We start from the raw sequence: 26,301 nt of genomic DNA, 5'->3' as shown, positions 1-26,301 counted from the left end.
GTACATTGTAGTGTACGGTAGGTTACTTTTAGTCTGATATGACATTATAGTAAAATTCCTCTTCGCCACATCCCGGTTTATGGATTGCCAGAAGTTGACGTGTCTTTGAAAAGACTTCCAGGTAAGGCTACAACGCATAGAAATATTTTTCAGTCGGTCCAACCATGGCCACATATTAAAGTTTTAGCTAGCTAACGTTAAGTGACATGTTTCAACGGAAAACGCATCTTGTTTTGTCGATTACTCGCTATTCTCGAGCCATTTCTGCAACAGTATTTCATGTCTGACAAAAGTATATCGCAATTATCGAGGCGACATTACACGTGGGGTGACGCTGAATTGTCAGCAGTGTGTTTTAACGTTGATGTGACTTAATCGTGATCTTCTGAGTCGAATTGTGGCGATAACGTCGAAAATGTCAGCGTTAAAATGCAGTAGTGATTAAAAACAATGATATGCCTATTGTCAACTAACGTGGAGCAAATTTGGTATTGACGGAGCATCGTCAAGCATAGAAATGCTGTATTTTCGCAAACATCTTCCCTTTTAGTTTGTTTCCTGTTTCTAAAATGCTTTTTTAAACGTTACTCTTTAAGAATTCACATTTGGTTTCCTAATTTTCTCTTGACGTTGTTGTTTTTTGTTTGGCTAGCACTCGATTTTGAAACTTGGTTTGCTTACTTTCCCAGGTAACGTTACGAAAATGCCACTGCACGGAAAGATAGTCGTGATTAAGAGGAGTGGAGGAGATGGGACTGAGTTTCCTCTTACTGCAACATGCTTATTTGGAAGGTGAGAGCAGTAAAATGCATTTTTGTCAGTGTAATGTTTGATTAAATCACCTCCTTTCATTTGTTATACCTCAACTGCACTATTGTTTTAGCGCACATATCTGTTAAGCAAATACACACATGTTGAAGCCAGCATTTACTATGAGCAGCCTCGTGTTGGGGTTGACAGAGGTGCTATAAAAACCCTTTAGTTTGGAGGCGGGCCATCTGCTGCTGACGTCAGAAATTTAAACGCATGTCTGCTCTTGTACATACATGAAGTACCTCCAGTTCACACGTTCACTTTACTTTTGGACCCATGAAGACTTCATTCTCTACTCATTAACAAGCACCACTGAAAACCTTGTGATGATCCACGTAACATGTCTGTTTTGTTGATGCATGTTTCTTTGTGATCTTTGCAGGAAGGCGGACTGCGATATTCGTATTCAGCTTCCTCAAGTCTCCAAGGAGCATTGCAGGATTGACTTGAATGAAAATAAAGAGGTAATGACACATGCTGAACACAACCACGCTAACTTCAGTGTTTCAACTTTAAAGGATATCTGGGATAATGAGGAATTGTATTTGAATAATTGTGTTTATGTATATGTTGCTCATTCCAGTGTCAACAAAAAGTCTCATTGCTCAAATAACCTGTGGGTTCCCTGTGGGAAATCTTGACCTAGATGGCAGAAAAAGCCTGGCTGACACAGTATTCTTCACTTTGAGGGAGTGTGTTTGATAGAATTTTAATCTTTGTCTCTCTCAGGTCGTTTTGACAAATTTGAGCTCTGTGAATCCAACTTGTGTCAACGGAGAGGCTTTGCAACAGTCTGAGCGTTTGAAGCATGGAGATGTGATAACTATTATTGACCGTTCTTTCAGGTGAGTGTGATGAGGAACAATTTCCCATTTTTACTGCCTCTACCTCCTTACTTTTACTATTACTTTCAGTATCAAGTGCATTAATTTAAAAAAATAAATAAAATTTTTTTAAATAGAAACCCAATTTTCAGCTAGGTACATTTTATCAGCAAATATTTATGCAAAGTGCTAACATGTAATACATTTAAATAAACAAAAAAAGAGTTGTTGCTGTACTCCGTACAGTGAAGGAATGACCAATGGACAAAACGGAACACTCACAGAAATTACTTCATCTGAATTTCACCATCCACTCAGTTATTTACAGACTTGAGCATAATCTTCTACCACCAGACTTAACACAATGTGTCATTAAAGTATCTGTCACAACTTACAAATGCTGTCTCGATTGTCTGTACAAGCATCAAGAGTTCTACAATTTTGTATCCCGACATGCATCATGTTTGGTTTTCATTGATAGTTTTACCTGTGCTTCCAAGAACACATTAAAGGGACATTGAGTCTAAGTACAGACAGAATGTATTTAAATGGCATATATACCAGATGCAATGGGAATGGTAAAGTTGGCATTTTAATGATGTATGTAAATGAAGTTCTACTTATATTTTCTGCTGATTGTCATTTCAGGTTTGAGTACCCTCCAGCACCGACACCAAAGAAGAGGTCTTCCATAGGAGGCAAAACTGAAAGCCTCAAGGTAATTTGCCAATTATTTATGTTATCGCTAGCACTGCAGCCATCCCAACATCTTGACTTTGCCTGCACTGCTGCTGTGTGTTAATGAAAGTTTCCCATGCCTAGGTTCTTCAAGATCAGCAAGTGGGGGACACTGTCACCACTGAAACAGGAGGGAAGAGGATCTCTGAAGTGTCCACAGGTGAGACTGCATGATAGTGTTCTTGTGAATTAGCTGTAGTTGAAGATAATGTTGCACAAATACAGTCGGTGAACTCACAGAATTGGTGTTTCCTTTGCAGATGATTAAACATGATAGAATTAAATATTTTATCAAGTAGTTTTAAAAATGGAGATGGAAGTCATTGCTATGAATTTTCTATGTAACCAGAACAATGAATTTGAGGATCTGTCTCAAATTATAAGTCTTTGTGGTTGTTGTTTGTGCATTTAGCTCAGTATGGTAAACATCTGACAGATGAGTGAAAATGTTTTCGCAGCCCTTGCACTGTGAAGTGTACATGCCTTTTTTTTATGTTTTGTTTTTGGCTCTATTTTAGACCCTCATCTAAAAGATGGTACTAACCTTGACAACATCCAGCGATCTCTGGAGAAAACTGTGGAGGTGGAGCCCAAGGAGGACGATGGCCTGCTGCAAAACAAGACCGCCTCCCCCTTCAACGATCTGTATCAAATGATCAAAAAATCTCTGGATGTTAAGACCCCACGCAAATCTTCTGTCAGTCTGCTTCAAACGCCTATCTCGAAGCTGTGCACCCCGAAACCTATTTCAGTCAGAAAAAGTGGTGGAAAACCTGTAATTTCCTCAGAAGACAAAAGCACTCCTAAGAAGGATGAAGCTAAAGTCTCTTCTGGAGCTGAAACAAAGGAGGAGGCAGAAAAAATGGGTAATGGGACCCCAAAGTCAGTTAAGAAGCAGAGGAAGTCCTTTGAGGTTCCTTCTACTGTGATGGCCGGACCCGAAGCTGGAAATGGTGCCAAGTCTGAGGCAATGTCACCCCAGAAGAGAAACCGTTCACCTCCTCAGAGGTTTACTGCGAGTGAGGTTATTGAGCAAGTTTCCACTCAAACACCCAAGTCACCTGTGAGGAGGAGAAGCAAGGAGGCCACACCAACCAAACCTGCAGTGTCCAAGGAACAAGAAAAGCAAGCAGTGACTTCTCCCAAAACAAAGGCATCGCCAAAGAACTCAGGAAAGGTTGAAAAAGGTAATAAATATTGTAATACTATATTGTTTGTCTTCAAATTTGTTACGAATGTTACCTAAATTACAGAAATAACTTCAGTATGTTTAAGAAATATTTGGTTGTTTCTAATGTACAATCACATTTTCAATTCATTTATTAGTAAAAGAGACGTCCAAGAAACGCAAAAGTGGAGAACTTGCAGCCGACTTGCCCACACCACAAATGAAGAGGAAACGGGTTTCCTTTGGCGGGCAACTGAGTCCGGAGTTATTTGACAAACGACTGCCACCTGACTCTCCGTTACGCAAGGGAGCCACTCCCAGGAGAAGCTTGTCTCTGTATCGACCCCAACACTCACTACTTAGACGAGCATCAGTCATTGGCTTGCTCCAGGTAAGACTTAAGTGGACAAGGATGACTCAAGTTTGACTGAACAGAATTGTTCCCCCTTACATAATGTTCCTTTTTAAAATTGATCTTTTTTTGCTTGCTTCTTTGTTTTTTTGCTTTTGTAGGAGCATCCATCACCTAAGAAATCAACAAGTGCCAAGAAGGCTTCACCTAAGACTCCATCACCTGGAAAGAAGTCCCCAAAATCCAAGTCTCCTTCTCCCAAGGCAGTAACCCCTGCAAAGAAGTCCCCAAAATCCAAGTCTCCTTCTCCCAAGGCAGCAACCCCTGCAAAGAAGTCCCCAAAATCCAAGTCTCCTTCTCCCAAGGCAGCAACCCCTGCAAAGAAGTCCCCAAAATCCAAGTCCCCTTCTCCCAAGGCAGCAACCCCTGCAAAGAAGTCCCCAAAATCCAAGTCTCCGTCTCCTAAGGCAGCAACCCCTGCAAAGAAGTCCCCAAAATCCAAGTCTCCGTCTCCCAAGGCAGCAACCCCTGCAAAGAAGTCTCCAAAATCCAGGTCCCCCTCTCCCAAGGCTGCATCTGCAAACAAAATGGAAACTCCTAAGGCCATTAAAAAGACCCCCACAGTACAAGGGCGATTCTCTGTGTCACGCATCAGCACACCATCTCCAATTGCTGAAGATGTCGTTAATGACCAGGTGACTTTGGTCACTGTAACTCCTAAAATACCCCTGAAGAGGATGAGCATGAAGAGCACCTCACGGAAGAGCATTGTAAAAAGTGCTGTAAAAGTGATGCGCAGAAGTGGCATTTCACGGGCATCTATCAAAGGTATGTTCGACCCTGAAATATATGATATACTGTATATCTTTTATATTAGAAATCTTACCTTTTGGTCCATGCACTTTATGATCAATTTCTGAGTTAATTTCTCCCTTTTTTTGCTCTCCTTTCAGCCATGAATTCCTACGCAGACATGGTGAAATTTGGGCAAGCTAAGGCTCAAGTGGCTGCTCCAGCTAAAACGGCAGTCCCCAAAAAGACAATGAAGAAGACTGTGTCCAAACTCCAGGTAAACAATATTCCTGTTCCTGAATACAGGACCCTTTTTTAGTGAAGATTACATTAGATACTTAACGTCTTACTTACTGTTTACTCATGCTGAACATCATCTCTTACTGTAATAGGGTTATTTCTTGTTGTGATGTTAGTATGGTTACCATTTGAAAACTGCAGTGACTCTGTCCTTTATCTTTCAGACCCCTGCAAGAAAACTCAAAGGCCATGTCAGCACTGGACATGCAAATTCACCTGTTACCATTGTTGTGGGTAGAGCTCACAAACAAAACGTTGTGCATCCATCCGGTGCTGCACCAAGACTGATCACCAATATTGCACTCCTTAAAAAGAACATGAAAATGGATGAGGACTTGACTGGTAATTACGCCTTTTCCATCCTTACAGTTATCAACACTTATTTTTGGTAATGTATGTTGGACTACAATATTGTACCTAATCATATTGTGCGTTGTTTTTTAGGAATTTCTGAAATGTATAAAACTCCTCTAAATGTAAGGAAGATGAGATCTGTGATCAATGAGAACAATGCCATGAAGACACCCGTGGGAGCTCTGGGCACATCCATTGTAGAACCATCAGTGTTGAACACACCAGAGGAGCCAGGTAAAGTGTTTATATTGTTTGGAGAGGAGAAAAGCACGAAATCTCTATTCTGCATAATCACTAAGGGCTCAAACATAGTCCCTGCAAGTATGGAGATACTTTAAGCTGGCGCTATAGCATGAAGTGCTCAAAACAACCATGGCTTACCAGTTTGATGAAGCTTTAGCTGAATATGTCCATATGTGTCAGCGTATTTATGAGGCTTTGTCACCTCTTCTCTCTTCGTCTATTTCTTTTTCTCTTCCTTCTGTGCCATATGCACAGCAGTAAGCATTCCTGCACGGATGCCATGTTGGTTTACTACTGAAGTCATGTAAACATTCTGATTAACTCTATATCGCCCATTTGAGAACTCACATTTGTTACCTCCAACTGTTCATAAGAATGCGCTTTGCGTATATTCATTGGAGTTGCATGTTTGGGCCAGCTGATTGTGTCTGTGTACTTACGTGGACCATGTTTGTGCCCTAAGGCTAAAGGACTTGTAAGATTAAGTCGGTTGAGTAATTACATTTGCATTATCTAATATAACTTGACACATTTTACAGACGAAATGATGGTGTCACCACTGAGCACAGTAAAAGACGGAAGGTACAACAGTGAGGCTGTCAGACGCCTCCTTGATGGGGATCAAGAATCTAGCTTGGTCTGTGATGTCCCTGCCGAGGAGACTCCCTCTGATGGTCCCAGAGAACAGGAATGCACAGATGTGAAGACGACCTCTGTAACAACTCCCAAACAGAAGCCAGAATTACCAGAGGCTCTCACTGGAGTGAAGAGGATCATGAAGACCCCAAGACAGAAGGCTGAACCTGTTGAGGACTTGAGAGGAAGACTTCTGAAAACTCCCAAGCAGAAGCCTGAACAGAAGGAGTGTCTCACTGGTGTGAAGAGGATCATGAAGACCCCAAGACAGAAAGCTGAGCCTGTTGAGGACTTGAGAGGAAACATTCTGAAAACACCGAAGCAGAAACCTAAGGTACAAGAATGCCTTACTGGTGTGAAGCAAATTTTCGAGACACCACAATGGGAGACTGAGCCTCTCAAAGACGTTCAAGGAAAACTTCTGGAAACTCCCAAAGCTCCAGAGGCTAGTGACGAAGTTGTTGATGCACCAGTACATATGGAAGAATCTGAAGATCCATCTGAAATGACAACTACTAATGCACCAGTAGAAGACTTTGAGGGACTTGAAGAGCCCATGGAGGAGCCACTGCCTGTTTCCATAGAACAACTGGAGACAAAGGAGGTAATAATGAAAAACTCTATTTTGGATTTTTCTTTATTGGTTTGAGTATTTTTAGAAAGAAACTCACAACCTGGCAGGCCAAATGTGATCAGCAGTAAGAAGAGTTGGGATTCAGCCATATAACAAGTGAGCCAAAATAATGAACTGATGACTGCAAAAATAATTTTATTGGGATTTTAAATAATGGTAACAATTTCACATTACATGAAGTCATTTGATTGACGAATGATTTTGGAAGAGTTTAAAAAGGTGCCAGATGGTGTTCATGCAGCCCTGCAGCTGCATTTACCTTCTTTATTTTATTTTTTTAATCAACAAAAAGGTTTTGTAAAGACCAAAATCAACAATTTATTGTAATATCCCAGTATTGTCTGTGTACCCACATACTGACAATATTAAATTTCACGAAATCTAACTTTTTCAAGACATTTGTGTTGTTTGCTTGGTTTACATTATTTCAAACTGAGTGTTTGTTGTCTAAATGATTTTTCATTTTATTTTTAACAGGTTGAAGATCAAAATCCTCAGGATTGTGGTCTAGATGTTGCAAAAGGTTAGTTGGTTATTAAGTTTACTAAGAATATTGTTAGATGAGTGAGAAATTACACTACTTGTATGTTGGGTATATAAGTTACATTATTATGATGAACTGATTATTGTTGTGGTTTTGCCTTCTGTCCTTGTATAGAGCTAGACTTTGCCCGTGAGGAGCCACAAGATGATGTGCCATCAGATGTGGTTGATAATGTTCCCCAAGTTGAAATGGAAAAGGGTAAGTTTACTGATATTAATTCCTTTTTGTTTTGTTCTAAATACTTTTTTTCTGCATACTGATCTACCTTAAGAAAAGAAAAGTCTGCTGTAAAAAATCTAAGTGTTTAGTCTGTTATCCTAGCAAAAAAATGTCTGACTCTGAAATAGGGCTGCTCGATTATGGCAAAAATCATAATCACGATTATTTTGATTGATATTGTAATCACGATTATTAAAGACGATTATTCATTGATTTGAGAACAAGCATTTATTGAACTTTTAACTCTGGTATTTCTTTTAACACGATAAGTTTGAACTGAAAAATGCAAATAAATAAGAAAAATATTTTAATAAAATGAATTAAATAATATGTAATGTAAAAATAAAAAACCATAGGTCCGTTGTGGTGGCAAAATATAATGCTGTTGACACTTCTCTTGCAACTTTTCCGCGACATTCGTCATAAAGGGCAGGCAGCGCAATTCTGCTGAAATGGTGACGTGATGGTAACACATACTACCGCTTGTTCAATGTGTTAATCAGTTAATTGAACCCCGGCTCGCTAACGGTGTTGATAGGGCTCATGTCTTTGGCAATCATGTATGTGATGGCATCCGTTATTTCTTCATGCCTGCGGGAGCCGGGTGGATGTGCCTATCTTGCACAATATCTTCGTTTGTTCCGAGTCAGACTCCTCGAAACCGAAGTGTTTCCACACCACAGAATTCGCTTTATCTTTCTTCCCGACCAGAGGCTCCTTTCTGCCATCTTCTACCGTCTTCTTCTACACATTTTTTCCAAACACGCACCGGCGTGGCTGAAAGCGAAACTGTTCAGGCGGGGGCGGGGCGGGGCGGAGCGGAGTGCACAGGTGGAGATGGAAGGGTTCGCTGCATTTACCACACAAGACACGGCGTGCGGCAGAATGATCGTTTTATTACGATTATCTTGTTTTCATGATCGAGGGAAGCCAAAATCGAAATCGAAATTGAAATTCAATTAATCGCCCAGCCCTACTCTGAAAGCACCATGGCACAAACTTAAATGTAGGACATTCAGGTTATCTTCACTACTAAGTGTCACTTTTAAGCACACAAAATGTTCAGAACTCACCCAAAGCATTGAGGAAGGTTTGATCCTTGTGTGCGTGCTATGTAAATCTACTGTCAAAACATATCTTGAAATTGATGCAAGAATTTCAACAGTTAAAAAAGCAGCTATTTCTTCTTCCTTTGTCTTACTTTAGAAGCGGATGCCAATGAAGTTGTTGATGAAAATGTACCTGTGGAAGAACCCAAACTGGATATAGCAGATGAGACTGTACCCGAAGAACCTACAGTTGTTGCCGTGGATGAGGCTGTACCCGAAGAACCTACAGTTGTTGCAGTGGATGAGGCTGTACCCAAAGAACCTACAGTTGTTGCAGTGGATGAGGCTGTACCCAAAGAACCTACAGTTGTTGCAGTGGATGAGGCTGTACCCGAAGAACCTACAGTTGTTGCAGTGGATGAGCCTGTACCCGAAGAACCTACAGTTGTTGCAGTGGATGAGCCTGTACCCGAAGAACCTACAGTTGTTGCAGTGGATGAGCCTGTACCCGAAGAACCTACAGTTGTTGCAGTGGATGAGCCTGTACCCGAAGAACCTACAGTTGTTGCAGTGGATGAGCCTGTACCTGAAGAACAACCTAAAGTGGAGAAGAAATCTGTTCGTGGCAGAAGGGTAAAAACAGTTGAATCTAAAGTGGAGGATAAACAGGAGGCAGAAGAACATTCTGAAGATCCTGTCGTCTCTGCTCCAGTCAGAGGAAGAAGAGGCAAGAAAACCGAAGCTACAGCTCCACCCGCTGTTAGACAAACGACAAGAGGCCGAAATGCAAAGACCCCTGAGGCAAACGATGTTGAGCCCGCAGCGGAGGAAAGTCTGCCTTCCAAAATTGCAGCTAAACCTAGAAGAGGAAGAAATGCCAAAAAAGCTTCTGATGAAATTGTCCAGGAGGTTGCCATTGAAACTGAAATGGTGCCAGAGCCCGAGAGTGAACAAAGTCCCCCAGTTGATGTTGACCACGAAGCAAATGACAGTGCAGCACCCATGGAGAAGGCTGTGTTGAAGCCCAAGCGAGGGAGGAAAACTAAACAACCTGAACAGTCGGTGCCAGAGCAGCGAGATGTGCCCTCTACTGATCGTGATGATGTTCCCCAAGCTGACATGGCAAAAGGTTGGTTTTTATTGTTTCTGCTTTTGTGTTTTTGGTTCAAACTGAAATCACTTAAAAGTAAGGGAATCTGATAAATTTGAGTTAGCTCTGTACAAACAAGTGCTAACTAAAGTATATGCTTTGTGCATTAAGGTAGTTTGATCCATTTTTCCCTTAGTGTTTTACAATATTAATGAAAGGGTCATAGATTTTCATTGGTAAAAACTCAAATACTGACTAATGTACTGTTTAACTGTTGATAGTGAATTCTCTGCCACTTTAAATCTAAAAACAATCTGTTTTATTTTAGAATCTGATGCAAATGAAGTCTGCAGTGAAATGCTGGAGGTGGTGCCCAGTGGAAGTGATGAAAATAAATCTTCAGATGCCATGGAAACTGTTCCTCAGGCACCTTCAGACGAAAGTTTACCTGAAGTGGAGACGGCAACTTGCAAAGAACCAGAAATTGATGCAGCTATAGTTCAGAAAAAATCTGTTCGCGGCAGAAGGGCGAAAGTGGTGGACTCTAAACCAGCTGAGGATAAACAGGAGGTGCCAGAACACCCTGAAGATTGTGTCGTCTCTGCTCCAGTCAGAGGAAGAAGAGGGAAGAAAACTGAAGCTACAGCACCACCCGCTGTTAGACAAACAACAAGAGGCAGAAATGCTAAGTCTCAAGAATGCACCGCCGATGTCCAACCTGAAGTGGAAACACCGGTAACTGAGATTTCTACTGAAGCTGAGAGTGACCAGACTTCAACAGAAAATACCCATCAAGAAGAAATTGATTGTGCACCTCCTGCAGACGAGGCTGTTGTGAAGCCTGTTAGAGGAAGAAAAACTAAACAAACACCTGTTGAGCCCCTTCAACCAGAGAAAGTTGTGAGTGAAGAACCTCTTACAGCAGATGCTGAACCTCAAAAGTCCGTTCCTGCTGTTGGAAAACCCAGAAGGGGTAGAAAGACAAAAGCTGATACTGTTGAACAAAATGAGGTGGCAGACGACAGTGTCACTGTGGAGACCAAGCAGGAGTCTCAGCCTCCAGTCAGGGCAAAGAGGGGAAGAAATGCCAGACAGGAAGAAGAGAAGCTGGAGAACGATGACAAGACTACTAAATCCCAGGAGCCAGTTAAAAAGGGAAGGAGAACCAGGAAGGCAGAGCAAGACCATGAAGAACCAAGTGAAGAAGTCCAAACTACTGAAAAGGTTGTTCCAGTGGAGGCTGAAGCTCCAGTTGTTGCTGAGCCCGAGAAGGTGATTGAACAGACTACTGTGGCTGCAAAACCCAGAAGAGGAGGACGTAAAGCAAAACAAGACGCTGAGAGCGAAACTCCTGTCGAATCCACTGAGGTCCAAGAGGTCCCTGCTGTCAGCTCTACAGATAAACCCAAACGGGGAAGGAGAGGAAAACAAGTTGCTGATGAGGTTGAAGTCACTGCTGTGGTACCAGAGGAAAAACCTGACCATGAGCTAGAGACTGAAGAGAAGAGTAATGTGGAGCCAGATGCCCCAGTTGTTAAAGCTAGCAGGGCAAGGGGGGCGAAAAAAGAGGTTTCACAGGTCATTCCAGCCAAGAGAGCGCGTCGAGGTGCAGCTCTTCCCTCTGAGGAGAACGATACAGAATCCACAACCCTGGTTTCAGAGTCTGCGCCAACCAAAAGGGGAAGACGGGCAGCAGCAAAGCCCACAGCAGATGATGCCACGGTGACCAGTGACCAGGCAGAGCCCACTGAAGAGACGAGCAGTGCTGTTGAGGAAGACACAAAAATGTCCAAAAGATCTGTCAAGTGGAAAACTGGCGTTGACGTCTTTGAGATTCCAAAACCAACACCTGTGAAGGCAGTTCGAGGTAGGAAGTCTAAACTTGGAGACCAAGTTGACACCGAAAGCCAAAATGTGTCAAAGGATGCCAGCAAAACTGAAGAGAAGGATCTCTCAGAAACGGTTGTCGAAGCTCAGCCCGCCAAGAGAGCCAGGCGAGGGGCAAAGATCGCTGATGTCACCGCTGACAAAGAGACCACGAGCAAGGTACCAAGTGTTGAGGCCGAGACGCAGCCAAAAACCAGAAGAGGAAGATCAGCAAAGAAATAAAAACATTTGTGTACATAATCTTAATTGCAATGACTTATTTTCTTTTAAAATCTTTTTGTACCTGGAATTTTTATAAATTGTATGGCATTTTAAAAAGTAGTTTTATAGACTGAAAATTATGCACTCTTTTTGTTTTTTTTTGTTCGCAGCAGGGAGTCTTGTTCGTGACAAGTTGTATGTTATTCATGACTTCATTACTTTGCAAATATTTTTATGGTTAAAAAAGTGGTAATTAAATTTTTTTTTTGTTCTCAAAAATTGGTGTGAATTTGTCTTTATTTCCAAGCATGTCTGTACTGTGCATCCACATGTGGTGCGAAAATGACGGGTGGTAACTAACTGATTTGAAAGACATTGTAGAAGTGCTCACACCTGAAGCCTTTACTGTATGTAGCTTGTTGGTACAGATACAGTTCTGGTGATTGGGATCTGGTCAATTTAATGTTTTAGTCAGTTACATGAAGTGCTGGAAGATGTGACAGGAAGGGACTGGCATTACATTTTCTGTCATGTGCAACTCAGATTTGGTCCAGGTCTAGTTTCTGTAAGTTAAAAAATAATAGGTTTAGTCACAGCAGTTAAACATTTTCTGGGAGGAACAAGTAAAAGAGTGATAGAGGCAAGTGTGAGTTGGAAAATGGATGATGGGGTTTAATTGAAAATTCCAGAGCTATTATTCAAGATTTACAAATGATGCATACTACAGTCAATCCTCAAGTTAAACCTCAACAACCAGAGTCTGTGTCTATGAGCATTCTGTTATTGTATATTTGTTACCACTTTGACGTCTCTCAAAACACTTTTCAGACAGGTATTTTAATTGCATTGGCATATTAAAAAAATAGGAGGTAGCTATGTAATCCGTTCAATAAGACATTTAAAGAGTCGCTAAATGACATCAATATAAAAGTTGGTTAAAAAGTAACCAAAAGTAATACATGTGAGATAGTATCAGGAAAAGATAAAGATAATCTCATTATTGTATTATTTGCAGCGCAAATGCATTAAATAGGTTACACCGGAACGTGGTGATAAAACAGAAGAACAACCCGGACACATTTTGGAGACGGACTCGAAACAAACGCAGAAGAGACGCTGGAGGGAGATTTGAGAGGCGCATGGACATCCAGTCGGCCCCAAAACTTTGCTGATGACTTAAGCGCTTCATTTATTTCTCGCTTTATCGTCACATTTTACGTTTTGCCATCATGGAAGCAGGCGGTGACATTAAAACGACGCCGAAAGGTTTTCACTGCACTCTGTGCAATGTCAACTTACCAAACGGTAAGCTAACTTAGCCACATGCGAGTCAAATGAACTCTGTTTGTTTCCAATGATAAAAGTATTAGCTGACTAGAAATTCAGGCTAACATAATTCCAGTTAATGTCACGTTAAGTTCACGACTTCATATTATTCGTTGTTGGAGCAGTTCGCCAATTGTATATAGTACTGGCTAATTATTGCTTTGGATATATTTGTCATGTATGAATGTTATATGGTATGTTAGCTAAACATATCAGCCAGAATTACATACAGTTGCTGTACTACTTTAACTTTAAACGTGTTGCCAGATTGGTTTGGTACTTAAAACCCCACACAGTTGACAAAAAAACCCGCCCAAATATTATCTATAATTAACAATACAAAGTAACTAATAGAAAGAGTATTGTTCTTCATCACAACTTTCCAATATGATATAAAACAACAACGCAAGTGTTCAAAAGTGCGCTAAAACACAGATTTGTATTTGCATTGTACGACATAGCCATCTTGCTTTTTTGATTCTGCCCTCTGCCTTTTAAAGATGAAGAAAAAAGACACGGCTCAAATAAAAAAAAGGTTTTTATATAACTTTGTAAACTGAGTGACTGTATGTGTCGCTGAAAACGTTCCCAATCTGGCAACACTGTCTTTGAAGCTGTGGTATTTCTGATAAGAGTATTTCAGATGCAGTATTGATCATATTTTAATTTCCTGCAGAGCCGAGCTTGGATCAGCATGTCAAAGGGCGGAAACACAAGACGCTGAGCACTGTGCGAGCCACCAGGAAGGCCCAGGAGGAGCACAGTGTGTTTGTCAGCGGCATCAAGCCTGACATCTCTGAGACTGACGTAGCTGAGTACTTCCAGCAGTTTGGGGAAGTCTCAGATGTTATCATGGATAAAGACAAGGTCAGTGAGATGCAACTCATATTAAATTATGTCCATATCCTGACAGTGCTCATTGCCACACATCAAAAGTACTGACGGTCACCTTGCAGCATGTATAAAGTGACTGATGCTACTTATTGTAGTCTGACTGTGATGTATCATTCTGCCATAACAGGGTGTGTACGCCATCGTGCAGTTCAATGAGACTGACGGCGTACAGGCAACTCTGTCCCGTGTCGAGCATCTGATGAAAGGCTTGAAGCTGCGTGTCAAATCCCGGGAAAAGAAGGAGTTCAAGTTGATTCCCAAGAAGAGGAATGACTACCAGAACCTCCAGCAAGCTCTCGAGCGCCTCAAACCTCAGCTGTGTCAGATGGCGTCTGTAAGCATCCTGTTCCCATTTTTTAAACCCTGGTGAAAGCCAGTGAAGTGTGGGTCTGAAAGGATGGGAGATACGCGAGGTAGTAAGGAATGTTACAACCTCTAAGAGCTGCTGGTGGAACCTCAACAGAGTTCCACACTACAGTTTATCTTTTATAATATCCATAAACGCGTGTAGTTTAATATGAAATAAATATGCAGTTTAAAATATGCTAACAACAAAAAAAGATATACTTTTGTCTTATATACAGGAAATGATACATATGCCCTGTCAGATTAGTATATATTTGTTAGATTAGTATATATTTTGACTTCAGCTTTAGTCAGTGAGAATAGATCAACTTAATATAACAGGTTTGTGTGTAATCACAGTGTCTTGTTAACAAGGGACTGTGGTGTTGTCCTTCGTTCTCCTCCAGGTGGATGCACAGATGCAGTTCATTTTAGAGCGATTTCAGCTGGGTGAAAACGAAAAGAAGGCCAGAGGTTTGCTGGTTCAACTCCTGCAGGAGGTTTTTGTGGAGTTTTTCCCAGGTGACCTTTGCAAACACACAGACAGATGGACTGTTTCTGAAATCTTGAGTAGTACAAAAGGTTGTTGTATCACTTTTGATTCTACTGTATGTTTGATGTTTTGCAGAAAGCCAGATTCTGCAGTTTGGTTCATCTGTCAACACTTTCGGCATCCACTCCTGTGACTTGGACCTGTTCCTGGACCTGGAAAACACCAAGGTGTTCCAGGCCCGTGCCAAGTCCACCACAGAACAGGTCTGATTTTTTTTTTTTTTACACATACTATAATTGGTGCATTTAATTAACATGATTTATAGCCAAAATGGAAATCAACTCTGTACTTTTCTGTCTCTCTTCAGGCAGGCGAGGGCATGTCAGACGACGGCCGCTCTGAGGACTCCATCCTGTCTGATATTGACATCTCCACTGCCTCTCCGGCAGAGGTCCTTGAACTTGTGGCGGCAATCCTTCGACGCTGCGTCCCCAGCGTGCACAAGGTCCACGTGGTCAGCAGCGCTCGTCTCCCTGTAGTCAAGTTCCATCACCGCGAGCTCAACCTGCAGGGGGACATCACCATTAACAACAGGTGTGTAGTGTCTCCAGATGTGGTGAGACGGTGATTTTTTTATCTATATCTTTTTAACAGTGAGGTGAAATCCTGTACATTTTCCTTTCTTCCGTCCTCCCTCAATAGACTAGCAGTAAGGAACACCCGCTTCCTCCAGCTGTGTTCAGGGGTGGAGGATAGGCTGAGGCCTCTGGTGTACACCATCCGCTACTGGGCCAAGCAGAAGCAGATGGCTGGTAAGATGAAATGACTTGCGACTCAGAGCATAGCAAATGGCACCAATTCACCAGATACCGTTGTTTTAAACTCAAGATGGGAGTGTTGGGCTTATGTGTATTGAGGTTGTTATTTCATCTTTTGGTCAGCAGATGTCAGTAGAGCTTCACTTGCCCATTATCTTCATGCTGGGTTCAGTCTAGACACACTGATTTGCAAAGCCCTTTACTGCCTTTTTTTATGGAAATAAAAAGCCCAAGCAGAGTTCCTTTTGTGCTGTAAGTCATTCAGGCTGTGTTTCCTGATAACGAATAAAGTCTTTATAGGAGTGTTCTTCACTGAAGAGCTGACTAATTACCTTTCCTCCTGGGGCCTTTCTCCTTTATTCCCTTTGATGAACAGTAACCTCCGTGCTGCCAGTGTAGCTTTCAACAAGGCACTTACTCACAGTGATTAGCAAAGCGTGATGGGACTTGGTTGCATTTGAGGCTGCTGTTGTGATCCAGAATGTTAGATTTTGAAGTGATAGATCAGACTCACCAGGTTCCAAAAAACTACAACTGTGCAACAAAATCATTAAGACTTTATAAAAAGTTCTAAGTGGCGATAGGGAATGTTGATTGAGATTTCAAGAAAGATGTGATTGGATCATTCCTGGCAGATCAAGGGTTAGTTTGCTGAATTATGTTATATATAACCCCTTTCCACTGGTCAACATAGCATTGTTAACACGCAAAGAGGAACCATGCTGGTCGCACTGGCTTAATAATTGTTGATTGCAAAGGGCTAAACTATTGTACAAGTACAGCAGTTACTGTATACAGGCATAGAGGCCCTTTAACGTCAGTGTAATGCCAGTGTTTCCCACACATATATTTTACTTGGGTGAACTGCCCAGGTACAGTAACAGCCACCCAAGTATATTTGGCGACCCATTTTAGCATTTTATACTTGAATTTCTAGGAAGGAAACCAGAGAACCAAACCCATGCCACAAAAGCTCCTCCACACCCTGGCAAAGATGTCGACTTTATTCTATACTATTTATACACCTGTATAGCATTGCACTAATCTTGGCTTCATCCTGTCAGATAATAACAACGCTATCACATTTGCGTTGTGACGTGTAGGTAATCCCAGTGGTGCCGGTCCCCTGCTCAACAACTACGCTCTGACACTGCTGATCGTCTTCTTCCTGCAAAACTGTGAACCTCCCGTCCTTCCCACAGTGGACCAGCTCAAACACATGGCCTGTAAGTGCTGCATTGCTCCTACACTTGAACCCTCATGCAAGAACATCTTCACACTTTTTTCTGTGAGGTTTCAGTGTTCAACGTTGGATTCACTGAACCCTTTTAACTGCACAAATTTGTCATAAATAGCTTGTTTCAGCCTGATGAGTGCCACCTGTTCATTATGAGGTACATGTTTGTGAGGTTTCATCATTAGCCCAGATAATTGCCATGTAAGACCATCTGTTCCACTCTGTGTGTGGGCAAATTGTCTTAAATCACAAGTTTGTTTCCACTTAAGAATGAATCTTTTCGTACGAGAGGGTCTTGCTCGAGGCACAATGTGTCCTGATCCATGCTTCTCTACAGTCGACACTTTGAATATCTTTTCCAGACATCTTGAAATGACTTGACGTACAGTATCGTAAATCATTTAGGTAGCCCTGTGCTATTAAAATGGCGCCTTCGTTTGCCAGTTTTTCTGTCATTTCAAATATACGCTATAAGTCAACTTGTTTGTTAAATGTTATGTGTTCACCTCTGTGCAGGTGAGGAAGAAGAGTGTGTGATTGAGGGCTGGAACTGCACCTTCCCTAGTCAGCCTATTGCTGTGCCCCAAAGCAAGAATAAACAGGACCTCTGTAAGTAAAAGTAATTTAATCAAGAGAAATGAGCGATCCGTACATCTAAATACAATGCCAGCATCACCATTCTCAACGTACATGTATGTTTTTTCTCCATCCAGGCACCCTGCTCGCTGGCTTCTTCTCCTTCTATGCTAAGTTTGATTTTGCCAGTAGTGTCATATCTGTCAGGGAGGGCCGGGCACTCCCAATCACTGATTTCCTCATCCACAGTAAAGAGGAGCAGGCCATGGAAGAGGGAGAACCAACCAAGAGCCCTCACCACGGTCCCAAACTGGGCCCCCTAAATCTCTTAGACCCCTTTGAGCTGTCCCACAATGTAGCCGGAAACCTGAACGAACGTTCCCATCGCAGCTTCCAGAGGGAGTGCCAGGAGGCAGAGAAATACTGCCGTAGCCTGCAGTACCAGCGCAAATCCGCCAAGGGGAAGTCCTGGGGGCTGGTGCGCTTGTTCACCCCCCACGGGGAGGTCTCGCAAACCAAAACCGAGCAGCTGACCATCAGTATCCCCTTCAAATCAGCGTCGCTCCCTGAAGGGCTGCGTAATCAGCTGCACATGGCGGGAGATGGTTTCCGGCTGCTGTGGTTTCAGAAGGTTTGCTCTGCTGTGGAGGGAGTCTTCCAAAATGTTCTGAGGTGTCACCTCACTCCCTCCACAGACGCCGTCTTTGGCGAGGTTTCCGCTGAGGGAATGGAGACTACCTCAGCTTCCCTCAACACATCAATAAATGACAGCTATGACAGTGTTGAATCCCAAATCGAAGCCAGCCCTCTGGGCACAGCTGTGCTCGGTGCCAAGAGGCCGCTATCCTCTGGCAGTGACACTTCTGTGTCGCCTCAAGGCAAAAAGCCAAGGCTGGCGAAAAAGGGAAAGCCTGGGCTCCCTCACTGGATCTGTGTGCTCAAGCACATAGTGTGGGCCGGGAGGAGGAAAGTGAGAAGGGAGCTGAGCAAAGATACAGACTCGAGGCCAGAGGGCAGCTGTGTGGAGCTGGAGTCCCAGGTCACAGATCACATCATTGAAAAAGAGCCGGAGCTCAAGGAGCCCCTGGAGGTCAAGGTCCAGGCCCAGATGGTGGGTGAGACAGAAAGCACAAAGGCAGTACTCATGTTTGAGCCAACCAGTGACCAGGCAGGAGTTTTTCACGACTTCTTTCATTTCCTTGAAGCCTTCTTGCCGAAGATGGTGGAAACATTGCTGGAGAAAGACGTGGGGAGCACTTGAAACGGGGACCTTTTTCAGATTTCTCTGTTAAATCTAATAATTTTGTGTTTTGTTTGTTTTGAATCAAAGATGCGATTACTGCTACTTGTATTATCCCTTGAGAGTTGGACATGAGAGCCAGACTGTGGCTTTATATTGACCAGGCATCTATTATAATATTTGTAAATATGGGCTTTGTCCGAACGTCAAGTTTGTAGTGTTTTCATGTATACTGTATATTTGTAGTTACGAGTTTGTTTCAGAGTAAGACTTCCTGATTAAGCCTACTTTTTATGTTTTGAAACACGGCTTGATTTTAGTACATTTCTGTTAAAAAAACGAGGCTTTAAAGGGAAAATTCAGTGGCAGACATTTTGTGTACACAGCATCTGATTCTGTCTACAAATGAATAAAAAGTCTTTGTAAAACACTCATTCTGTATACAGTAGTTGTGCTTTGTCAGGACCATATTTACATTCATTTTATATTCAAGTTTCATTTTAAAACAGTCACTTTATGTAATTGTAGCGTAACAAAGTTGCAGGTTTTGGTTCGATGCATTGGTTCAACTCGTATCGCTGGCTGCCATAAAGAGGCCATTGAGCAGAGCTTTTATCCAGTCGGGTCTTTGCTCATACGACTGAGACAGATGAGAGTAATTACTCTGGCAGGCAGACTGCTTTATTATAGCAGGACGAGCAGGAGCTGAGGGATGCACAGAGCTCCCATGTGCTGATTAACATCGTTCATCTCACTTTTAAAGGGAAATACAGATGGCCGGTAGGTGATGTGAGGCTACGGAGGATGGAGATGGCTGCGATGATCAAGACATTTGCGATGGCTTACTTCATGTTAATCCTGATGCAGGTTTGCACTACAGATAGGGTGTTTGTTTTGGTCATGAAATTAAAGATAAAACTGGTGTATAGCCCAAAGACACGATGTGTTTGTGGTTAAGCAGAAATCATGATGTCGTCTTTGGTAGTAATCAGAAATCAGCAAAATATAACCGCTCCAAAGTTTATTGCCAAATCAAATGAGCAACAGTTTTTTTTAGAAAGTATATTTTGGCTCAAAGTATTGCTCATAGTTAATTTTTGTTCGGCTAATAACAGAAAGGTAATATTGCATTATGACTGTACTCAAACAACTAGAATGTTAACAAAATATTTATTTATTAACCATGTTAGCGGCACGGCTTTTTGGAAAGTGGTGTTGGTCTGGTCTTTGTTCCAGGCTGTAGAGAAGAGGTAGTGGAGTAACACACACCGATGTTGGAGAGTTACTGACGCATGCTTGTAGCCTAAAACTTTAATAAGAATTACACTCAGTAGAGTGCATACCTCTGCCAAGGCCCAACAGTCCCTTTCAATTCAATCAAGCCTAATCCAATATCAGACTCAATAGCCCTGTATCACTCACATTTTAAACCCCCATAACAACTAAACCATAATTTAAGCTCGCCATATCTAGGATCAACATCAGATTGTACTCCCTCATAGATACCAGCCACCGAAATACGCCTAATTTTTTTCATCAAGATCCATGAATTATTCCATTCTAATGCCATTCCAGTGTTTGTATGTGTATATTACTAATTAGCAAATGTTACCATGCTAAAATGCAAAAATAAGATGGTGAACATGCCATGGTAAAAATAAAAATCAGCATGTTGGCATGCCTCTGTCCGCATTAAGCACAAATGACAGCTGTGCCTACATTTGGCTTCACAAAGCTGCTTTACTGTCGATGTTGCTTATTTCTAGACTTTTGTGTTTTGCACTTCAGGGCCACCGTACTATTCTCATTTGTGTGCCAATTTTTCTGAGGTTTCGATGGCGTATCACTTGAACATAAGCCATTTACTTTCACCTACACTTCAGGCTACTCCAATATCACAGGTACTGCTGATATATGGCCTCACACACACACACACACACACACACACACACACACACACACACACACACACACACACACCTCTAAGCCAGAGGATCAGAGTGATTGATATCACACTTGGGGTGTGTTTGCTGTTGGCTTCCAACAAGAAAACAAACCATTACTGTTACTAAACCAGTTATTCTGATAAGACTTGTACAAGCTATTTTCCTTTATCAAGAAAATAAATCTGTTGTAAAATCTTCATAAAGATGGACAGAGACACGTGACGTCCTGGAAAACAATGAGATACGGTTTCATTAGGTATTGATGATCAATCACTTCAGTAACATGTAACTCATTTGCTGTAATTACTGACTCTTAATTACTTTAAGCATTGATTCTGGTGGGCACTGGTATGTGCATTACATCTCTCGCACCAGAGAGCCTAGTATTCATTTAGAATTCCCCAGAAAGGAGAGAAAATAGCCAGTTTCATGTTTTGTGTAATTGGTATCCATTGGGAAGAGATCCTGAGTCAACACCCCTGAGAACTGAAATCTCCACAGCTTCCGGGCAATATCTGCTGTTTACAGCTTCTGTCAAGTTGGTTGTGACGCACAAACACATTGAGTCAGATCTAGTATGATGTCATCTTGTTTTGCAGTGCGATGCTGCAAACTACGCCAAATGTACTCATGAGCCTCTCCGGATAATCTGATGCCTAGAATATGGAGGGGAGTGACTTCATCTTTAAAGGGGCACTTTGTAGTTTTGGAGAAGAAATTCAAACTTTTTACAATATTAATGAGGTAATAGTACAAACTCAGACATAATAATCTTTTCCATAACTGGATAAACAAGGTGTTCTCAGAGGAAAATAAGGTCCCCAGAACACAATTTGAAGCTAGAAAGGTGGCAGGGTCCGCCACATATAAACAAAGTAAAACAGTATGAAATTGTGTTGTCCTTTAAAATCAGTTTGTTTATTTAGTCATGGGAACGAAGAGAGTTTCTTTATTTAGTCTGTTTAGTCATAAAAAAAACAGTAAATGAAGATCTTTCTCTTGTGATTACAATTCCTTCCCCCTAACTACATAGTGCACCTTTAAAATATTTATACACAAATAAAACGCCGGCTTCCCGAACTTGTAGTGACTTTGAGAACGTGCTCTGACTCAAATCTTCCCTAACACCTGTCTCACCATCGGTCAGATTTACCCGAAGCTGCCATCACCAGCTCGCTCATAAACACATCAGCCGGTGGGATATTGCTGTAATTGGTCAGCTCTGCTTTCCAGAAAAGACAAATGGTCTGAGTGATGCTGCTGCTGCTGCTGCTGGCGGAGGAGCTTCGGTCCTCTGGGGGCAAAGAGAATCACATGAGGCATGGCTGTGTTGGAAACCAAATGAGCAAACGAGAAGCCCTGACTCGTGCACCCACTCTGCTATTGTGAAGAAGCTGATTGTGTTAATACCCCCCAAACCATGAAAGTTAAAGGAAAACATGTCATTGTTTTCTCACTAGAGCAAACTACGGCGCTACTGACAGACACTTGATGGCCCCTTTCAGATCCATCTATATGGTCATGAATTATCGCACTGTAGTAGCAGGCAGCCATCAACCTGCTCATTCTTTCTCCTGAGCTGTGCAAACAGACCTGGCTGCCTGAAAAGCACTCTGTTCATATTAGTGGCTCCCCCACTCTGGAGATAAAGCTAAATAAAAATCATTTCCCCCTATCTGTCTGTGATGGCAGGAAGGAGTCAGACATTCTCCTGGGAGATTGCTCTTACACCAGAATGGACTTTTGTGCGCGTAATCGTCCTTTTGTGTTTGGACTAGGCAGCGTGTGTCATGCAAATGGAAATGGTGGAGACGGGTTCAAGAGGAAAAGCTTTTAGAGCTCGTTGGAGGAGCACAGTCAGATGCCTACAGTAAGTAGATTTCCCTAAAAAGTAAAAGTTATACATTTTCTACATCTTATCCAACACAGCCACAGACATCATTAGCAGCAGCATGGGTGGGAAAAGTTGGTAAAACTCTACAAGATGAGAGGAAAAGTTCTGAAAATCAGTAGCCTCCTCCTGGTCCCATTATCCCGGCCTTGATGGCAACTCAAACACTTCTGCCCCCTGCAGGAGCCCAAACTGGTCCTCAGGAGTACATTAACCGGGGTTTATTGGACTGTGAAAACTTGAACTGTCTGCCCTTTCCCTTATCTGGTGGCCGTTACCTCCTCGGTGTTTACCTACAAACACAGGAGATAGCTAATGAGTTTTTCTTGTGCATATTGTTGTTTCTTGCCATTGCCTTTTATGGCCAGAGAGGTTGACTGCTGAAGTGGAATTAACTAAATGTTCAGGATAGCCACTGTTAGCTGTGGGGAATGGGCGAATACAGCAGAGCGGATCAGTTCACCTGAATGGAAGAATTTTATTCATGATTTAATGGCTGCTATTTTCCCCAACTTATCAGATTGTTAAAAGCCATGATTTTCCATTTCAGGTTCCATTTTGCATCATTTTGGATGCCATTTCTGTGCAAAAGCTGCAGCACACTAACAGTCCCCCAATATCAGTTTGAATTATGTGACAATAATTGCTCAGAAACGGTCAGTGCAATCAATGTGTAATACCACAATCCACTTACAACCTTTACTGCGTGGTCATATACGCTTTAACTGCTTGTTTATTATCAGCAGCAGGTCTGGGGAGGCTGTCAGTGGGGATTTATGCCCAAATCAAGTTGTGTTTTTGACAAGGGCTTAGGGAACAGACGAAGGAAAAACCATTGTTTTTTACAACTCCATACGGCACATGAGAGGAGTCATGACTTCCCCAGGGAGGGTGTGTTGTTATGTTACATGGCAGCGTGACAGCTTCTTTGATTCATCCATGATCTAATACACGGCTGATACTAATGTTATAAAGCAGGGCTGTAAAAAGATTATTAAAGCCTCCTATTAGCTGCTCCAGATAAATGTGTACAATATGTTGCTAATAATGGATCCACACTTTGTAATAGTAATGTAAATATACATCTGAATTTTCTGGCGACAGTTCATTACAAATAAATAAAATACTCCTGTACTCCAAGCATGAGAGGATATGATTGTGTGTGATGACTTTAAAGGAGGATTTCAACCTTGTGGGATATATGCTTATTATTGTGGAGAGTTAAATGAGAAGAATGTCTCCAGTGGTATCAATCCCCTCATCTAACTCTCTGCAACTCAGAATTTCACAATCAAACAATGGAAAGTGCAGAGAAAATAAAACATTTATTCCAGATGTCGCTGCCATGCAATCTGCACATCTCCATCCTGTGTGCATAGATATGGGCAGTAGCAGAAACCCAGCAGCATTTGCACACACACACACACACACACACACACAGATCACTGCACTTGCACTGTCGGATAAGCGACGACTTCAGGCGTCGTGAACTGAACAGCAGACCGTGAAGATCCGAGATAAACAGGAGCCGCTGCGACGGTCATAAATGTGACCGATTACATTAGACTGTCAGCACTTGAGGCCTGAAAGGTATTCGTGTACACAGCGTCTGCCAGCGAGTGTGTGCTCATGTCCTATCAGCGTCATGCCCACTCTCAAAATCTCTGCTCTGATATGAATTTGAAAAGGCAGCGTAATAAAATTGATGTTTTGATGCAGCGACACCTCTATGAATCATTTCACTCAATCATAAGGGAATTACTGTGGTGTGTGCAACACAATTGCATTATTGATTTGTGGATGACCTCTACCTCCAGACCATTTTAATGGCTTCATCACCATCTGAATAATACATGCAGGAGTGCTGAGTGCGTAGAAGGCCAAAGGTGACGGGGCTGATGGTTAAACAAGTTAGGCTACATCATTCCTAGATATGATACATGTTTACATTAAGGAATGATTCTAAAGTTGGTGACAGTTTAATTGTGTTCATTCTTTAAAGAAAAAGTTGTCAAATAGTTTTAAATGAGCGCATGTCTGTGGTGTGGAAAGTAATTTTGGTGGCTGCACAGAGATGAATGTGTTTGTTCATTAACTACCCATGCACAGAGTAGATTGGAGTCAATAAAACAATAGGATGACTCTGATTACAACACTCTCTGTGCACTGCAAGAAATTCACCCTAATTCTTTCTTTTTTTTTTTTTAAAGAAGCAAAAACTAATTAATGTGCCTGTCATTCATGGTGGCATCACTGCCATGTGAATATTCCATACAGACTGCATGTAAACTTGGCATTTTAGATTTTGCAGGGGAAACACTTTGACATTGACGATGTGTTAAAATATCTTCAACAAAGTAAGACATTTTCATTCAATATGATCAAGAACTCCTTGCTGCCCCTGTTGATGGTACATTAAAAGGCAAATTATTGTAAAAACAGATGTTTAAAGGTGCAATATGTCAGAGTTTTAGTTTCAAACATTCAAAAATTTACTAATATTACCAACAGAATGTGAAGAGATAGCAGTTCTGAGGTTACCAAACAACCTCCAGACACAATGAATTAGATGTCTACATAGAGGCAAGGTAGTATGTTCACGCACAGACAAGGACACGTGCACATTTTTGACTTTTTTCTTGAAGTACATAATGAAAAAGAAAAACCTTCCTCCTCTCATTTTCTTTTTCTCCCCCCTGGCCCTAATACTCTCCCATAGCATGCAGACTTTTGTGGTTTTGACGGTGGAAACACTATGTTTGTCCACAGCTCCTCCAAATCAGGAAAATATCAACGTTCCTTGTAGCGGCTTTAAATACCCTTGAAAATTGCAGAAAATGTCTGGCAACAGATAAGGTGATCAATAGATCACTGCTGACTGTGATAGCTGACTGTGATAGCTGATTCATTGCATGTCAGCAGGTCATCCCACCTCTCTCTGATTGTTGGTTTCTGAAGGGCTGTGCAGGCCATCATTTCAAGTGTGTGTTATTTTTTCTGATGGTGTTGTGTTGTGTTTTCTTCACTCCGGTCTGAGCCATTTTAAGATGGAGGAGTGGCCAGAGAAAGGACTTTGTGTCTTTTCTTTTGCAAATCTGCGCTCTCTACAACATTCTGAGGTTATCTGCGCGTCTCTCTCACCCACTTGTTCCTTTTGGCATCAGAGACAGTTTCACCTACAGGACTGTTACATCACATATTGATGGAGAACATACTGAGAGGGGCCAGGCGTACAATGAATGTGAAGAACTGTTTCATGGTCTCTTGGAGCTGCTCGTGGTGCTGAAACAGCAGGATGCAATAAGAATCCAGCAGGTTTCTGTTTGTCTTTTCATTTTTATAATCATGCGCAGGTGATGTGCTGCAAATAAAAACTTCTATAAGATGGCAAACATTAAACTCTTTACATTTTAAGTTCCAGAACAACATAACAGGCCAACAAGCTTTATTTTGAAAAACTGAGTGCATGCTTCTGTGTGCTATTACTTCAAAATAAACTTCAGACTTCAGCTAAATGTCAAATATTGAAATTGCAGAGATAAGTCCCCCCCTCCACAGGCTGCTGCGGGAGGAAGGGGAGTGGTTAAGTGTTAGTCAGTGCGCATCAGGTATCCATCCCACACTATATAACCCTGTGAACCGAGAGCACAGCAGAAGACAGGAGCAGCACAGCAGCACTGACTCCAGCACC

General features: G+C 41.9%; 2 protein-coding genes across 2 annotated transcripts; both read left to right on the top strand.

The window, feature by feature from the left end:
* On the top strand, positions 1 to 12,124 carry mki67 (marker of proliferation Ki-67). Its single transcript, XM_073489358.1, has 17 exons — positions 1 to 121; positions 690 to 792; positions 1,196 to 1,277; positions 1,543 to 1,658; positions 2,286 to 2,355; positions 2,460 to 2,535; positions 2,894 to 3,562; positions 3,702 to 3,934; positions 4,057 to 4,723; positions 4,849 to 4,964; positions 5,152 to 5,329; positions 5,432 to 5,575; positions 6,124 to 6,824; positions 7,332 to 7,377; positions 7,513 to 7,596; positions 8,824 to 9,795; positions 10,085 to 12,124. The coding sequence occupies exons 2-17, from the start codon at positions 704 to 706 to the stop codon at positions 11,863 to 11,865; spliced, it is 6,024 nt and encodes a 2,007-aa protein (XP_073345459.1). The 5' UTR covers positions 1 to 121; positions 690 to 703; the 3' UTR covers positions 11,866 to 12,124.
* Positions 12,125 to 12,933: 809 nt separating this feature from the next.
* On the top strand, positions 12,934 to 19,207 carry tut1 (terminal uridylyl transferase 1, U6 snRNA-specific). Its single transcript, XM_073489777.1, has 10 exons — positions 12,934 to 13,149; positions 13,847 to 14,037; positions 14,192 to 14,398; positions 14,817 to 14,931; positions 15,038 to 15,165; positions 15,270 to 15,496; positions 15,605 to 15,714; positions 16,824 to 16,946; positions 17,474 to 17,566; positions 17,671 to 19,207. Exons 1-10 carry the CDS (start codon positions 13,074 to 13,076, stop codon positions 18,792 to 18,794), a joined length of 2,394 nt encoding a protein of 797 aa, XP_073345878.1. The 5' UTR covers positions 12,934 to 13,073; the 3' UTR covers positions 18,795 to 19,207.
* Positions 19,208 to 26,301: the final 7,094 nt, after the last annotated feature.

The sequence above is a fragment of the Pagrus major genome, chromosome 20 (assembly GCF_040436345.1).
Source record: "Pagrus major chromosome 20, Pma_NU_1.0".
In the NCBI taxonomy this organism is placed as follows: domain Eukaryota; kingdom Metazoa; phylum Chordata; class Actinopteri; order Spariformes; family Sparidae; genus Pagrus; species Pagrus major.
Note: the sequence above shows the minus strand (reverse complement) of the source record. Positions and strands in the feature narration are given on the sequence as shown.

Bases quoted from the DNA above. Each gene is read 5' to 3' on its own strand.
- tut1 (XM_073489777.1), top strand. From the start codon at position 13,074: ATGGAAGCAGGCGGTGACATTAAAACGACGCCGAAAGGTTTTCACTGC. The intron at 13,150-13,846 runs GTAAGCTAACTT...AATTTCCTGCAG, and splicing joins CAATGTCAACTTACCAAACG to AGCCGAGCTTGGATCAGCAT. The intron at 16,947-17,473 runs GTAAGTGCTGCA...ACCTCTGTGCAG, and splicing joins CCAGCTCAAACACATGGCCT to GTGAGGAAGAAGAGTGTGTG.
- mki67 (XM_073489358.1), top strand. From the start codon at position 704: ATGCCACTGCACGGAAAGATAGTCGTGATTAAGAGGAGTGGAGGAGAT. The intron at 7,597-8,823 runs GTAAGTTTACTG...GTCTTACTTTAG, and splicing joins CCAAGTTGAAATGGAAAAGG to AAGCGGATGCCAATGAAGTT. The intron at 9,796-10,084 runs GTTGGTTTTTAT...GTTTTATTTTAG, and splicing joins CCAAGCTGACATGGCAAAAG to AATCTGATGCAAATGAAGTC.